This window comes from Giraffa tippelskirchi, chromosome 10, assembly GCF_054371585.1.
Source record: "Giraffa tippelskirchi isolate mGirTip1 chromosome 10, T2T-mGirTip1v1.2.pri, whole genome shotgun sequence".
Taxonomy (NCBI): Eukaryota; Metazoa; Chordata; class Mammalia; order Artiodactyla; family Giraffidae; genus Giraffa; species Giraffa tippelskirchi.
Genome location: NC_137284.1, coordinates 92,733,885 through 92,750,130, shown reverse-complemented (window position 1 = coordinate 92,750,130; position 16,246 = coordinate 92,733,885). Strand labels below are relative to the sequence as shown.

Genomic DNA, 16,246 nt, shown 5'->3' with positions numbered 1-16,246 from the left:
GGAACTAGGAGAGGTTAAAAGAAATATGTAGTTAAAGATTTATAGATGAAAAGATAAGATGTCTAAAATGCTCTTTAAAATACTTCAGGAAAACAATCTGTATTTTGGGGAGGAAAAATACATAATAGAAAAGTGATCGTTTTCAACCTTAGGAACAGATTACCTGAGGGTTCGTTATGCTGCTTTTAGATATATGAGAAAATTTCCATAATAAAAGTTTTTTAATCAGTTTTGCTAAATATTTTTGTATTTTAGTGTTTTTCATATTTTTCTTAAAGAATACAGAATTATTTACTGACTGGGCTAGAATGACACCTCTTCAGGTTACTGCACAGGCCCAAGAAATGGACAAGACACAGAAGGACCACGGCAGTGACAGCTCAGTGGCACCTGGAAAACCAGCAGGTCTGCAGTGCCCTAGGGGCAACATGGACAGGGACAGACCAGCCAGGGCTAGAGACAGCTGGGCCACCCTCCAGCCAGAACATTCTTGGACCATAGAAGTTCCTGTTACTATTCCGATCTTTGCCTTCTCCAGGGGATCTTCCCGACCCACGGACTGAACCCAGGTCTCCTGCACTGCAGGCAGACTTTTTACCATCTGAACCACCAGGGAAGCCCCCATTCCTATCCTTAAAGTTACTTTATTATTCTACTATTCTACAAACTCTGATATATCAGGGTGAAGAAAATAATATATAAAACTTGGGTCAATCACCGTTTACTGAAGATACTTGAAAAGTTGAAAGACAAGGGAATTCAGGTAATAAAATTAAATGCTTATTTGTTTTTATGTAACAATTGAGGAATTTTCCCCTCATGTAAACTAATGTTTAAGGTCTTAGTTAAATTACAAAAAATCCAAAAGCTAAAATACTGTGCTAGAGTTTTACCGAAATTGAATTTGAAGATACTATAATAACCACTATATGGTATTTTGTCAAACTACTTAAAAAGTACTGAGTGAAGAGTCCGTACTTTTATTTACTTTTTAAAATTTTATTGAAGTAGAGTTGATTTACAATGTTGTGTTTAATTTCTGCTATATAGCAAAGTGACTCAGTTATACATATATATATTCTTTTTCATATTCTTTCCCATTATGGTTTATCACCTAATGGACTCCATCCCTCCACCATTCCCCTTCCCCCTTGATAACCACAAGTTTGTTAAGAGTCAACACTTCTAAAAAAACAAAGTTATATCTTTAAGACTATACTTGCCAGTTATAACCAACAGTAGTGTCATAAAAGTTTCTGCACAGTCTGGAACTTTCATCTCATCCACATCAGTGATATCCTTATATTGGGATATCCAGGCAGCTTCTGATGAGAGCATTGAGTCCATTTTTTGAAGAGCAACTGGAATGCAAGAAAGAAAATCATGTCAAACAAGTAGTTAGAGATTGAAATTCCTAATCTTTCAACTCATGATTTCTTAGGAATGATCATTTTTCTATAAAAAAATAAATCTACTCCCTCCTACTAGTTGCACTATATAGAACATGCTCTATTTTAAGGTTAAGTAAGATCTTTTACCTCTGCCCGCCACACCTACCCAGAATCTTCAAAAAAATCTTCACTGACTAGAAAAGCCACATCCAGAATGATTCCATAAGAGCAGAAATACTATATGTAAAATCCATAAAACAGTTAACTCTACTGGCTTAACTTTTTAAAAAAAAAATTTTTATTTATTTGGCTGTGCCAGGTCTTAGTTGCGGCACTCAGTATCTTTTCAGTTGTGGCATGCAGCATCTTTAGCTGCAGCAAGCAAACTCTTAGTTGCAGCATGTGGGATCTGGTTCCCTGAGGAACAAACCTAGTCCCCCTGTATTGGGAGCGCAAGTCTTAGCCACTGGACCACCAGAGAAGTCCCTGGCTTGAATATGCTACCCTAGAAATACATACAATTCTGGGAAAAACTGAAGCTTGATGGGAAGAAAAGAAGATAATCTCTGAAGGCAACTTGATAAACCTCAACCAAGAAAAATTTAGATGGCTCTAGTTTCTACCCAGAACTGGAGAAGAATAACACCTAAAATTGTGTATACACAGTAAGATATGTCTCTCCCCAGCCTACGGCCATATGAGCACTTACATTTTCTCTCCACAGTCAGCCATCTCTGAAAACAGGTCTCCTCTGATAGAATATGCATACAATTAGCAAAAGTGCTAGGATAGCCATGAACGCTGTGTAGTTCTCTTTCAAACAAAAGCACCTCATCCACCAAATGACAGAAGAGACTGTCGTCATAGAGCAGACAAGGAATATCAGCAGCTAACTTCTCAAGAATCAGCATCATAAGGCCCCGAGAAAATTCAAGCTAAAAAAATATAGAAGCATAAGGTAATGAAAATGACAGCTTATTCATGGACACCTGCAACTCTGAAACTGAAATGCTTTGGACTGAATCTCGTACCCTTGCATTTACCGAAGAGCCCACTTTCTCCAATATTGGCTGAATCTTCTCATCCAGAAACTGAGTGTGGTTCCCAATCCACAGAAGAACCTGAGCTAAATACCATTCAGGCTAAGGAAGAAGATGAACAGTTTGAATTCTTAAGTCATTCCAACTAGAAAGTTACAGTTAATGTTTGTATACATAAGAGCACAATTTTGACTCTGAACTTTACATTTATGGAAGGCTTAATAATCAAATGTTTCCCAATGTACTCCCAATAAATTTCAATAATGTGGCTTAAGTCAAATAATAAATTTACAATACCATGAATATTTAAAACCTAGCACATTAGAAATATGTAAAATATAAGTATCACAAAGAATGATGGCCTTTATATAATTTTTTTGGAAATAACATTCCAAAGTAATTTTTAAACATGACTTTCTTCTGTTTTTTCTTTTTTTCAAAAGCTAAATTAAGAAAAATTTGGCTGGTCTGCATTACAAAAAATATAAAGACTTAAAGCAGGTGTAATTATAGAAAAGTAATGTAAGTGTGTAGTTTTTTAAATTGTCACTAGAGATGATTCTATAAACCTTCTAAGTTTTGTTAGACAGGAACTCTAAAACATTTTCTGAAAGGCACAACCCTGTTGTGTGCTAGATGCTGGGAATACAGAAATGAAAAAGGGGCAGTTAATCTCAGGGCCTGCAGAGTTCAGGCTTCGTGTCAGAGTACTAGGATCACTGGCACTACAATTTAAAAAGCAACCAACAGAACTAACAATTTTCTTACCTCAAATCATTACTGCCTCTCTACAGTTTAGATTTTTTTTGTGTCACTTACCACTTACTAATTGGTTCTACTCTTCTTTCCACCAACACCCCATCCAAGAGAGGAAGACCCACAAAGTACAAAAGAACAAGCTGAATTTGAGAACCAGAAATTCATTGTCATTCCACCCTTCCCTACATAGATATAACTGGCTAGCCCTTGATTCCTTTACAATTCTATAAAGCCTATAAACTCATTTATATGTGACATGTACAATGCCTGGTATAATCTGGCATTTAAAATCATTTAATTCAAAACACTTACTGTAGGACCCCTCTGCTACTTGCACCGCATCACATGTAGGAAGACGTCAAGGCTAAACATATCCACCGCCTAGCAACTCCCAAGGTTATAATTCTCAACACATTCAATCAAATTTCATTGAAAACAGTTGTCTGTGATTTTCAGAGCAGATTAAAGAAAAAGTCTCAACAGGATGTCCAATACACATGGGTGTGGTCCCTCAACTAAAATGCTGGTGATAATTTCCTCAAAGTCATTCCTGTCCCTTATCCCCATACTCTTTCTTGCATAGCTACAAATCATTTTATATTTTTTAAATTACTATTATTTATTTTTATTTTTTGGCCGTGCTGCATGGCACATGGGATCCTTGTTCCCTGACCAAAGATCAAACTCACGCCCCCTACAGTGGAAGCACAGAGTCTTAACCACTGGACCACCAGGGAAGACCCACTACAAATCACTTACACATCAGCACTTCCATTCAAAAGCCAATGCTCTATTATCTGTTGACTCTCACTTCTCTTTCTGATGTACTTATAAACCTGAAGGAGCAGTTTGCACAGTGGAACACATGTGGACCCAGTTGTAAAAAAGTGCCACAGCAAATGCTACAGCACACCCCAGAGGAAACTTGAGGAAGTGGTCAGATGGTGTGTTAATGAGTGCACTGGTTCTTAACAACATATCAACACAAATCCCAAGGTACATCTATCTGTAAAGGGCAGTGACAAAACTGGAATTTAGCTCTTTAGAGAAAAACAGTAATGTGGATAGAATCAGAAGTTAACTTAAGCCAGCAAAAGTATAGAAATCCTTAGTATTTGCTATTAATTAAAACCAAGGCAAGAAGCAGCAAAGCACACCTTGCTTATAACATTAGTCTGGCGGTTCCCTCTGAAGTGATACCTGAACCTCTTCTGAAGGGGAGTCAGCATAGTCTGGATGGGCAGGATGACAGAAGGGGATGCGGGAAGAGAGTATTTTTCTGGAAGCTGTTTTGGCTCAGTAAATAATTCATCTCTGACATAGTAAAGTCAAGGAAAAAGAAAAGCATATATGTAGATATAGGTATGTATACACATAGTACATTTTTCCAACAGATATATATGATACTAAGTAAAATTATAACAGGTAATATGTAATCTCACTTTAAATTACATATGACTTAAGTAAAAAGTCCATGAGAAATGTTATTAGAATTAATCTGTCTTTCCTAAGATAAAAGATAATAAGTAAGGAAACACATTCAAATAATCATTTTATTAAATTAACACTAAGTTACTAAGGCTTCCTTCCAATTTTGCCCAGTTTTTTGGTTGTCCCAAGAGACCTATATGTGATGCACACTTGGGTCAGTCACGTACTTCAGAACTCCTCCCAGTCCTTCCACCCACATGCAGTTTATTTGGAAGGAGAATAGCACCCCCCACTACATAAGCATACACAGGTTAAGTCCAAACCTAGTACTCCTCCCATTTTGCTTCTTGGCCACTTTCAGAAAGCTTTCCCTTCTGGTTCAAATCCACTCTAGAAAAAAGAAATTTTAGTAAGTTTTAACCCCCCAAAAGATACGAGGTTTGTAGTTTCAAAAGCTGACAGAACAGTGTCTCCAGGCTACTGTATATCTCAGGGGCACTGGCTGGTCGACTTATGCCAACAGTTTGAGACTGAGGGGGTGTGATGAATGGCCAGTGAAGCTGTGCTAAAATTTCCTCAAAGTCACTGTAACAGAAAATTGAGAGAAGTATTGCCATAAAACACAATGAACATCAAATAGCCATCTGAAAGCAATTACCATGAAATATGGATAAATTCCTTGCCTTGTAAGCTTGTCCTTGAGAATTTTATGCCAGAATTTAACTGTGGCTCTCATGAAACCAAGAAGATGAGTACAGGACGATTCCTGAAGCTTGATGTCAAGTTCTGCCATAGACACCAGAGTAGAGGCTGCCTCTGGGACATTATTGGTCATCAGATATTGCTGAATGTTATCACTGCAAGACAAGGCATAGCAAAGTTGAAAGACACTTTGTTCAGAATAATTCCAAATGTGGAAAACTGCTTCTTCCTCCTGCTTTACATAAAGCTACAACCAAAAGAAGAAGGAAGCACCAACTTATAGTTGTTTTTTTTTTTTAACTTGATACCCCAGTCTTTAGGAGCCTGGAATCCTCAGCATCCTCCTAAGAGCAGTGGGCTGTGTTCAGGACATCTCCTTCCACCTTTGCCTCCCACCTCTCCCAACAGGACAGACTTTTCCTCTGTCACTTTCCATCAGGCACCCCTCATTTCTAAGAAATCTGTCTTTTATAGAATCTTAATCCAAGGGGAGAATGTGGGTGGCATCTGATAAGTCAAATATGCTAGTCTTCAATCTGTATCTACTTTGCCCAGCTGAACTTGACTATAGGGAACTTAGGGAGGTGACACCTCAGAGTCGAGTCCTTTCAAGTTACTGCCAGGCTGCACATAAAATTTAAGGCAAGCTCTATAGTGAGGGTAGCAAAGTCAAATGCCTAGAAAGGCCTGACAGGCAAAGTAAATTAAGAAAAGCAAAGTGGGACCAAGTAAAAAGCACATACCCCACCCTAAGGCTTTAGCCTATGGCTGTCACACTGGAATGTAGGTCTAATGTGGCCAAATCTTAAACATTTTCAGGAGAATCAGAAATCAAGATTTCCATGTAAAATCAAACTATTAATCAAATTCTTTAAAACAAGCCAAATACAACATGTCTTCAGGACTAATTCAGCATGTGACTACCATTTTGCACACTGGCTCAAAGAACATTTGAAGATGAAATGCTTCTTTTGATAAAAATCACGTTCCATATCTTAAGCCAGAATAAGGAACAAAATTTAACCTCTTCAGTGATTAATCTCTGTTCAGAGGTCATCAGGAAATTGGAAGTAAGTGCTCTCTCTCTAGGCAGCCTGTGTGCATTCTACTAAGGCTTGGCTGAGGAGCAGGAAGGTGCCTTTGAGCTGGGTTCCTGCAGCGCGTCAGTTCCGCTGCTGGGTGGGCACAGCGCCCTCTGTAGGAACAGGCATGTGTCACCGTCACTCTGCCCAGCTCCTGTCGGCACTAGTCCGTTCCCCGTCCTTCCTCCACACCTTTGTTTCCCACTGGCTCTGCTTCAGGCAGTAGCTCACGTTTGTACTGTTCTATATTTCTGACAGTGCTTTGGTCTTCCCCTTCTCTCATTCTCTCATTTTTCTTTCTTCCCCTTTTCTAATCATTCTTATTAAGTTTTTTAACAGATTTTGTCTTTCATAGCTATTTTCAGGATTGAAATTATGCAACCAAAACATCTGCCAATCTAAGCAGAAATGTTAATTCAGCTTGTTTGAAAGGCAATACCAGACATAATCAATCAATGATATGTATTCAATTTAAAAAGAAGTACAATACACCCTTGGACAACATGGGTTTGAACTGTAGGAGTCTGCTTATAGAAGTCTGGGCTTCCCGTGTGGCTCAGCTGGTAAAGAATCCACCTGCAATGAGGGAGACCTGGGTTTGATCCCTGGGTTGGGAAGATCTCCTGGAGAAGGGAAAGGCTACCCACTCCATTTGGCCTAGAGAATTCCATGGACTGTATAGTTCATGGGGTCGCAAAGAGTCGGACACGACTGAGCAACTTTCACTTTCTTTCACTTTCAGTCTGCTTATAAGATGTAGGCAGACTTGGCATTGGAGGAGCTCTAGTGCTCCTAACCTCTACTTTGTTCAAGGGTCTACCATCTTTTTTTTCTCCCTATTCAAAAGTAGGAGGGCTTGTTATTCATGTAATAATATACTATGTAGCTCTGCTTAGGTGATATCCACTAAAAAAAAAATCAAAGATAAAGCAATCCATTTCATTAAGTGACCACTGCTAAAAGGTAAAAAGATGAATATTACTCCTCTGATGAACTTTTTATTAATATGGCATAATTTTCATCATGTGTGCACAGTACAACTATGGGACTTGAATTTTTTACTTGGATTCCTTTCTTTTAAATGCAAATTACGCCCCCTGAAAAGTTTATGTTCATTCATAATAAAGGAAAAGGATCATTATCATAATGCTATTTTCATAACAACTGGTAAAATCACATTATTATAATCTTTCATTAACTGAATTATTTAATGGCATCCATGTATTCTCTAAGACAGATCCTCAAAGGAAAATAATAATTATGAGAACAAAGAGGCTTATTTTACCTTAGTTCTTCTATTTGTGAAATCCATTTAAGGTAAGCAAGATGACGTTCAATCTCTTCAATCTGGTTAATCATGGCGCCAAGATCTTCCATCCAGGGCTGTGCGGTCAGCAAATGGCTATTAATGGAACTGAAGAGATGGGTTTCTTGCTCCAGAAATTGATTAAGGAATTGCTTTGATTCTTCTGCATTTTTTAAGGCACTGTGAATTCTTTTAGGGATTTCTGATGAAACTGTAAGTACCTGACCATACCAAAAATAAAAACAATAAAAAACAACAACAATCAGGTAAGAGTCTCAAAACCTTCTTTATTAGTTACCTTCAAAATGCATGTTTGTTCTAAATAGAAATAAAAATTGTCATTTAAAAGCTTCAAAAGAAAGGTTGGATTTCTGCATCCTATACTACCCAAGCCTCAACATGAAATGCTAATGTGGAGGTGTGTAGGGAGGGCCCTGGTAAACAGTATATATCTTTGGGTCTACTATCACAAAGCACTTTCAGAGAGTCCAGTGAGAGAACATTTACCTGCTTTACCCACTAAAGATTTTCCTTCAAAAACAAATGAGACTGTGATTATAAAAGTCTGGGTTTCTGTATTTTGCAAAAGTTCCCCAGGTGATTCTGATTTAAGCCAGGGTTAAGAACAAACCATTGACTTGCTTGGTAAGATGATACCCAGGTAATGCCTTTAGAAATGGTATTTTATTAAATGGATTTTTCTTATAGTAGATAGAAACACATAAAAATATCAGGCATCAAATATCAGGCATCAGTACAATATGATGAGAATATATTAGAGGAATTCCAATTTAATCAACACTGATGAGACACTCTACACCAGGCACTGTGCTAGGGACTGATAGATAAATTAGACACAGCATCTGCCCTTAATCTCAGTTGTTATGAAAGAAAGATGCAGGCACATCTTCAATAGTGGGATTAGTGCAATAAAAGAGATGCCAGGTATAATGGTGTACTAAGGTGGTGTTTCCCAGACTTGAATGTGCATAGGAATCACCTAGAGATTAGTAATAGTGCAAATTCAGACTCAACAGGTCTGAAGTAGGGACTGAAATTCTGCATTTCTTACAGGGTTCCAGGCAATTGTACTTGCAGGGCTCATGCACAGACCTTTGCAGGCTTGGTGGAAATTTTCAGGAAAGTTTGGAAAGCAAGGGCATTTCAGGCAAAAGAAACAGCTCAGTCATGATCAGAGAATAGCAAAATGGGGAGGAGGGCACAGAATCCAGTTCAAAGAAAAGAGAGATGAGCCAAAATAGGTAGGGGGCATCTTGAGCATTACAAGAATGCCTGGCTTTTTCCAATAAGCAATGGGACGCTATGACGAGTTTTTAATAAAGGAATAATTCAGTGGGATTTATGATTTAATATGATAACCATGTTTATTTTCATATTATTTATGATAAAAACTGGGAACAGCAAAGAGATCAACCAATAAGGGCCTGATTAAATAAATTATGTACAGCCATATTTGAATACCATAGAACCATTAAAAGAGATTTATATGTATTGATATATTAGTTGTATTTACATTACATTATAATGTGTATTCAGAGAAGCAACCCACTCTAGTACTCTTGCCTGGAAAATCCCATGGATGGAGAAGCCTGATAGGCTGCAATCCATGGGGTCACGAAGAGTCGGACACGGCTGAGTGACTTCACTTTCACTTTTCACTTTCATGCATTGGAGAAGGAAATGGCAACCCACTCCAGTGTTCTTGCCTGGAGAATCCCACTGACGGGGGAGCCTGGTGGGCTGCCGTCTATAGGGTCGCAGAGTCGGACATGACTGAAGCGACTTAGCAGCAGCAGTAGCAGCAGCATAATGTGTATTGGAGAAGGATGGCAACCCACTCCAGGATTCTTGCCTGGGAAATTCCATGGGCAGAGGAGCCTGGCACACTATATACAGTCCTTGGGGTCACAAAGATTCAGACACAACTGAGTACACAGCACATAATGAATATACTGCTGATGTTGTTTCAATGAGTTTTAATACTTGCCTGTTCTTCTAACTGCATTTTACTTTCTGTCATCTGTTGTATGAGTTTATCAAGTTTCTTTAAAGATTTAAGGTCATTTCCGACTTCCTTTTCTATAAATGCCGACACACAGGAAGGGAGATCACCATTATCTGTACCTTCACAGACTTGTTCATTTTCAACAAGAGCTGCAATATTTATGTCACCTAAAATGAAAAGAATAACAATTACTCAACACCACTAACTACTATAGAGTTAAAGGAAATGCAAATGATATATAAGGCAACATGTCTACTTTCAAAAGTTAATAAACACTATATATAGCATTTTGTTTATATACAGTATTTGTATGTATGTGTGTGTGTGTGTATATATATATATATATACGTTCACAAAAATACCCAAATGAATATAGTGTGTATAAATGAATATGAATATATGTGTGTGTATATATATATACACACTATATCTTATATATTTATATATATAGTCAGCCCTCCACATCCATGGATTCAACCAACTGCATATAAAAAAAAGTCAAAAAAAATCCAGGAAGTTCCAAAAATCAACATAAATTTGCCATGCTCCAATAACTATTTACATAGCATTGACACTGTATTAATATGTACACTATTATTATTAGCACTAGGTATTATAAGTAACCTAGAGATGATTTAAGCATACAGAGGATATGTGTAGGCTATATGCAAATACTGTGCCATTTTATATAAAGGACTAGAGCATCCAGGGATTTTAATATATGCAAGGGTTCTGAAAGCAATGCCCCATGGATACCAAGTGATGACTTCATATGCATATATATATATATATGTTGTTGTTTAGTCGCTAAGTCACGTCCAGCTCTTTGTGACCCTATGGACTGCAGCACATCAGGCTTCCCTGTCCCCCACTATCTCCTAGAGTCTGCTCAAATTCATATCCATTGATGCTATCCAACCACCTTATCCTTTGTCGCCCTCTTCTCCTGCCTTCAATCTTTCCCAGCATCAGAGTCTTTTCCAATAAATCAGCTCTTCGCATCAAGTGGTCAAAGTATTGGAGCTTCAGCTAATTCAGGTTTGATTTCCTTGCATTCCAAGGGACTCTCAAAGAGTCTTCTTCAGCGTCACAAATATTATATATGGGTATATATATAAATATACACATAGACAAATACCCAAATGAATATCTATAAAGCAATTTATTGATCAAGTATACTACAAAATGCTTAAGAGATGAGGCAATTCAGAGTGAAGGAAAAATTACTAAATTCTGTCCTAGTAACTAGAGGTTTCAATAGATGTTGGTATGACAATGCAGTTACAAACACATTAAACGTTTCCAGACAACTGTATCTTAAGAATCTATTTTATTACTGGAGAGGAAAGGTCAAATCTGATTCTACTGATGCAGCTTCTATTAAATTAGTAATATATTTTCAAAATTTATAAAGAACCAGATGGTATAATCTAGAATAACATCAAAGGAGGACTCTGGTTTTAAAATGTTTTTTAAAAAAAATGGTATGGAAAGATCTCAAGTATATGAAAAAAATCTGAAAGGGAGACCAATGAATAAAAACTCTTCCTTATGTAAAAGAGTTTTAAAAGTTTCAAATGCAGTTGTACAAAATTGACCATTTCAGACACAGGGAAAAAAGGAAATATGAGAGAAAACACAAATTACCAGGAAAAACTCAAAATGGCTAGCACAACAACTAAATTGTACGATCTGAAGTGAGATGTTTCCATGGCAAAAAAAGTCAATGATGTCCTGTATTTCACAAGTCAGTTTTTCACTCTGCAAGACTCTATACCTTCTTCTACTATTCAGAATATTTAAGGTATAATTAAGCAAGTTACCTTGAATTCTTTGTAGAATGAAGGAAGATTCAAATATTTCAGTTTTAAAATTCTAATTTTTATTTAAACAAAACACTTCAGAAAACAAATTTCTAGTTAAACAATTCACTTCAAAGGCAATTATTTTCCACGGTCCTAAATTTGTGGACCAACAGCACTGCTTCTCTTTTCCAGATTATCTCTAGCTATACCTTTGTGATGGTCTACACCAGGATGGCTTTCTGAACATGCCCTGAACCTGACAAAGCCAAAGGCCCAGAGCAGCTTCTTGGCAAAGAAGGTAGGAGAGTCACTACCCACAGCTGATTGCCAGACCCTTCCCCTCCTCCCACCCCCGTGTGCTAAGATGAACTGTTTCCCTTTGAAGTGTGTTTCTATGTGTAAGCTTCTCCTTTTGGTTCCTTATGGTTTCCCTCTTCCTGGAGAAGCTTAGGAAACCTGAAGTTTGGGTCAGACTTTATACTGGTAACACCATCATGTCACTGTGCAACCATTAAGTTCCCTGATACTAAACACGCTCAACTCTACTGAGTCCACAACTTGAATTATTTCACTTACAGGGTTTAATCTCGCTAGATAAAAGTTGTACCTAGAAATTTAAAAAACAAAAACCCAAGATAATGTAAAAATTTAGAGGAATAGCCATTGAACTCCAAATGAAAATAAATACTATAAAAGAAGGCCCCAGAGAAAGAGAGTGGACTTCATGGAAACCAAACATTAGGATAAACCTGAACATTTACCATGCATTTCTCTATTATAGGTTTGTCTAAAGGATTTGGTCTTCTCTAAACAAACCATTTATGGTTTGTTAAAAGCTTGATTGTACTAGCACATATTTCATTACAAAGACTATGGCAATTTCTTAAAAAGCAAAACCATAAAACAAACAAGGTATGCACGTAAGAGATAAAGCTGGGGGAACAATACAGAGCCTCCTGGGGAGCACTCCTGGTTGGACTTCACCTCCATTCTTCCTTGGAGCTAACGTTGTAGAACTGGGCTCTTTACCAAAAATAAAGCGTTTTTCTTTTTATAAGTATAGTTAGTTGCTGTACAGAAAGTTACAGGTGTACAGTATAGTGAGTCACAATTTTTAAAGGCTACATTCCATTTATAGTTATATTGGCTATATTCCCCATGTTGTACAACATATCCTCATAGCTTTTAAAAAAAAATTTTATTGGAGTATAGTCGATCTACAATGTTGTATTAGTTTCTGCTGTACAGCAAGTGAATCAGTTATATATATATATATCCACTCTTCTTTAGATAATTTTCCCATATAGGTCATTACTGAGTATTGAGTAGAGTTCCCTGCTATACAGTAGGTCCTTTATTAGTTGTCTGTTTTATATATAGTAGTGTGTATGTGTCAATCCAAGTCTCCCTCTTCTTCTCCCCACCACCACCAACCCCGGGTAACCATAAGTTTGTTTTTTACATATGTAAAAAACTTCTGTTTTGTAAATAAATTTATTTGTACCATTTTTTTTAGATTCCACATGTAAGTGATATCATAGGATATTTATCTTTGCCTGTCTGACTTATTTCACTCAGTGCTTATTTTATATGTAATAGTTTATACCTCTAGATACCTTACTCCTATATTGCCTGTCCACACTTACCTCTCCTCATGAGTAACCACTAGTTTGTTCTCTGTATCTGTGAGTCTGCTTCTCAAAAATAAAGTTTTAAAGAAACAGCAGTGAAGGGCAAGAGATTATAATCAGCCTCATAAGAAAACAACAGTCACTTCTGACAAAATGAAAGAATATCTAAATAAAGATATGCTTAAGTGTAAAATGTAACTATCAGCAATTAACATAATATATACCAGTGTTTAACATATTGTTCCCCCAGCCCATAAAAATATTTTTTTCTCCTTTGTTCTATTCAATTTGTAAGAATTAAATGCTTTTTCACATGCTGTGAGAACCAGTAGCCCACTGGTAGGTAGAAGCAAAACTAATAAAAGTCTATGCCTCAACTTCCCAACTATAAATTCTAACATTTGCCCAGCCTACACTTAAAAGATTGTAAATGGGACTAAAATCCATGTTTCCTTACTCTTAACACAATATTCTTTTCTTCTTCTCCTTCAGATATGATCAGAATTGGCTGGACTGCATCAAACTTTATTACTACAGGAATCTATATACTATTATGTACAGGAGTCTCAATGCCATGTCTTTTCATTTATCTTACATAAAACATGTAAGTTAGTGTGATGTATCTGCAGACACAGAGGCAGGGCTATGAGCAGAGGGAATGTTTTGTGAACTCTAAGCTTGCTGTAGCTTATAGAGTAAATTCTATCTTCACTTTTTACAAAAAAATTATATTCTTTTGATTTAACCATTTAAATGCACCATAGTACATTCTTATTCAAATAACATCCTTTAAAATGACCCACTGGTGATTTGCGGGGGTGGGGAGGGAGGTGTTAATGTCTCTCCTCTATTTTTTGTAAAGCACACTTTTAATTGCAGAGAAATTGACCAAGCCACCAAAGGAGGGAAAAAGATAAAATTTATAGCTCAGTGGCATCAACTTCCCAAGCATATGAATGGGGGAAAGGTGGAAAGGGAAGGGTTTAACTGAATGGTATGCTGCTGCTGCTGCTGCTAAGTCGCTTCAGTCATGTCCGACTCTGTACGACCCCATAGACGGTAGCCCACCAGGCTCTGCTGTCCCTGGGATTCTCCAGGCAAGAATACTGGAGTGGGTTGCCATTTCCTTCTCCAGTGCATGAAAGAGAAAAGTGAAAGTGAAGTTGCTCAGTCATGTCCGACTCTTAGCGGCCCCATGGACTGTAGCCTACCAGGCTCCTCTGTCCATGGGATCTTCCAGGCAAGAGTACTGGAGTGGGTTGCCATTGCCTTCTCCGAGTAACTGAATGGTATGAGATACTCTCAAATCCTTTGCCTTTAGGTAAAAGGAGCCGAGTTGTAGCAGCTGTGACTGCCAAGTACTATGAAGTGATCATAGCTTTCTTTCTGAGACAGACTGTAGCAATAGGCAATGTTAAGGGCAAGTCTAAGTCCTAAAGCCAATATGGTAACATGGGCACCCTTTCTGTTACCACTACTCATTCCCAGGCTGTTTGCCATGGTCAGAAGAACCAAAAACTCTTTGATGGAACAGCTGTTCCATGCTTCCCCCTTCCTCTCCCCATAAATTTCACTTCAAAAGCCCTTGATGATTCTTTCATTTCCAAAAGCTTGTCACATTTAGCTCATTAAAGTAAAATGCCAAATGTTCACAACCCTGGCATGTGCCCCTGCAAGTAGTAAATGGAGACATTGACCTTTTCCCTTTTCCTTGTCCAGTTCAAGATCCAGGAACCAAGTGATCTGTTGTGCTCTTCCCAGATCAATGTTAACTGCAAATTCATTGAAGGTAAAGTACAACTAAACAATTATTATTTGACTCCTTTAAATGCAACTATGATGATGGTCATCTCTCCTAGATCATTAGCCCCTCCAAATTCCCGATGCTTAACAAGTTGATGCTTCATTAAAATAACGGCCAGGCCCCAGTTATTTTGAACCCAGTGGAAGGGCAGCAATGGAGTGAAACCACACCAGTCCTTGCACTAGGTAGGGATCAGGAAGTGCTATTCTCCAAATTACCCCACATTCTACAATCTTGAAAGTCAAAAATATGTGCATGATGATAGTTAGTATTTATAACTATGCAAGACTGAAGGAAAATGGAGAGGAAGGCGCAGAAGATGAGATGGTTAGATAGCATCACCGACTCAGTGGACATGAATCTGAGCAAACTCAGGGAGATAGTGAAGGATGGAGGATCCTGGTGTGCTGCAGTCCATGGGGTCGCAGAGTCGGACACAACTGAGTGACTCAACAACTATGCAAGCAGGTTGTACAAAAAGGAAAAAACGATACTTTATATAAAAGATTAACAGGCTAATAAGATCCTTCTCAGCGCAGACCCGAGGACTGAGTTTTGGAGAGATGGCTGGGTGGAAAGTGCTAAGGTGTTTGGAATCTGCTTACTTTTCTCCTTGAGGTTCTTCTTTTGATCACCATTTTCAGAGCAGCACTAGAAGGAGAACAGGTAAGACAAACACATTAAGACTGATGTGACAGGTGGAACTCACGCAGGGCTCTCAGGAGGCATCCAGTGGAGGACAACTTCTCAACTTCCTAAAAGGCCCGAGTTTGGAGATTCCCAAAGGGCCACGTCCCTGGGGCCACCACTGTCACATCCCCAGGAGAGCTGGGGTTACCTTGCCTGGCCTCCAGGGGCACCTCTCCAGAACGATCTGGGTCATGTCACCAGGGATCGCCAGAGCCACCGCATTGGGGCCACCTCCCCCGGGAGGTCTGCCACCTTACCAGAGCACCAAGGGCCATCTCCCCGGGGTCACGGCAACCGCGTCCCCAGGCCGCCAACTCCACCTCACTGAGACACTCTCCCTTGGAGGTCTGTGCCACCTCACCGGACCACCAGTGTCCCCTCCCCGGGTCACCAGGGCCACCTCACCGGAGTGACGGGTGCCTCGCCGATCTCGCTGGCCGGGAGCATCCTGCTTCCGCGCGAGTCGTCTGCTCCTTGCGCAGCCACCGTGGCCAATGGACTCTGGCTCCGGCCAGCGATCAGAGATGAGCCTCGGAGATCGTAGCGCCGGACGCCACGGCAACTTCCTGCACCGTCTCT

At 38.7% G+C, this 16,246-nt stretch overlaps 1 protein-coding gene across 5 annotated transcripts in view; it reads right to left on the bottom strand.

Annotated features, from left to right (window-relative positions):
- The window catches only part of RINT1 (RAD50 interactor 1), a 24,967-nt gene extending 8,721 nt beyond the window's left edge, over window positions 1–16,246 (bottom strand). Inside the window, exons 1-10 of one of the 5 annotated variants that reach the window (XM_081535879.1) lie at window positions 16,073–16,246; window positions 15,583–15,628; window positions 9,716–9,904; window positions 7,691–7,932; window positions 5,305–5,478; window positions 5,057–5,206; window positions 4,348–4,504; window positions 2,423–2,533; window positions 2,101–2,326; window positions 1,220–1,361 (exon numbers count right to left, since the gene is read on the bottom strand). In XM_081535879.1, coding sequence (XP_081392005.1) covers window positions 1,220–1,361; window positions 2,101–2,326; window positions 2,423–2,533; window positions 4,348–4,504; window positions 5,057–5,206; window positions 5,305–5,478; window positions 7,691–7,782 — 1,052 coding nt within the window. In that variant the 5' untranslated portion in view covers window positions 7,783–7,932; window positions 9,716–9,904; window positions 15,583–15,628; window positions 16,073–16,246. The remainder of the gene's footprint in view (window positions 1–1,219; window positions 1,362–2,100; window positions 2,327–2,422; window positions 2,534–4,347; window positions 4,505–5,056; window positions 5,207–5,304; window positions 5,479–7,690; window positions 7,933–9,715; window positions 9,905–15,582; window positions 15,629–16,072) is intronic. The other 4 variants (XM_081535878.1, XM_081535876.1, XM_081535875.1 and 1 more) reach the window with 4 other exon arrangements.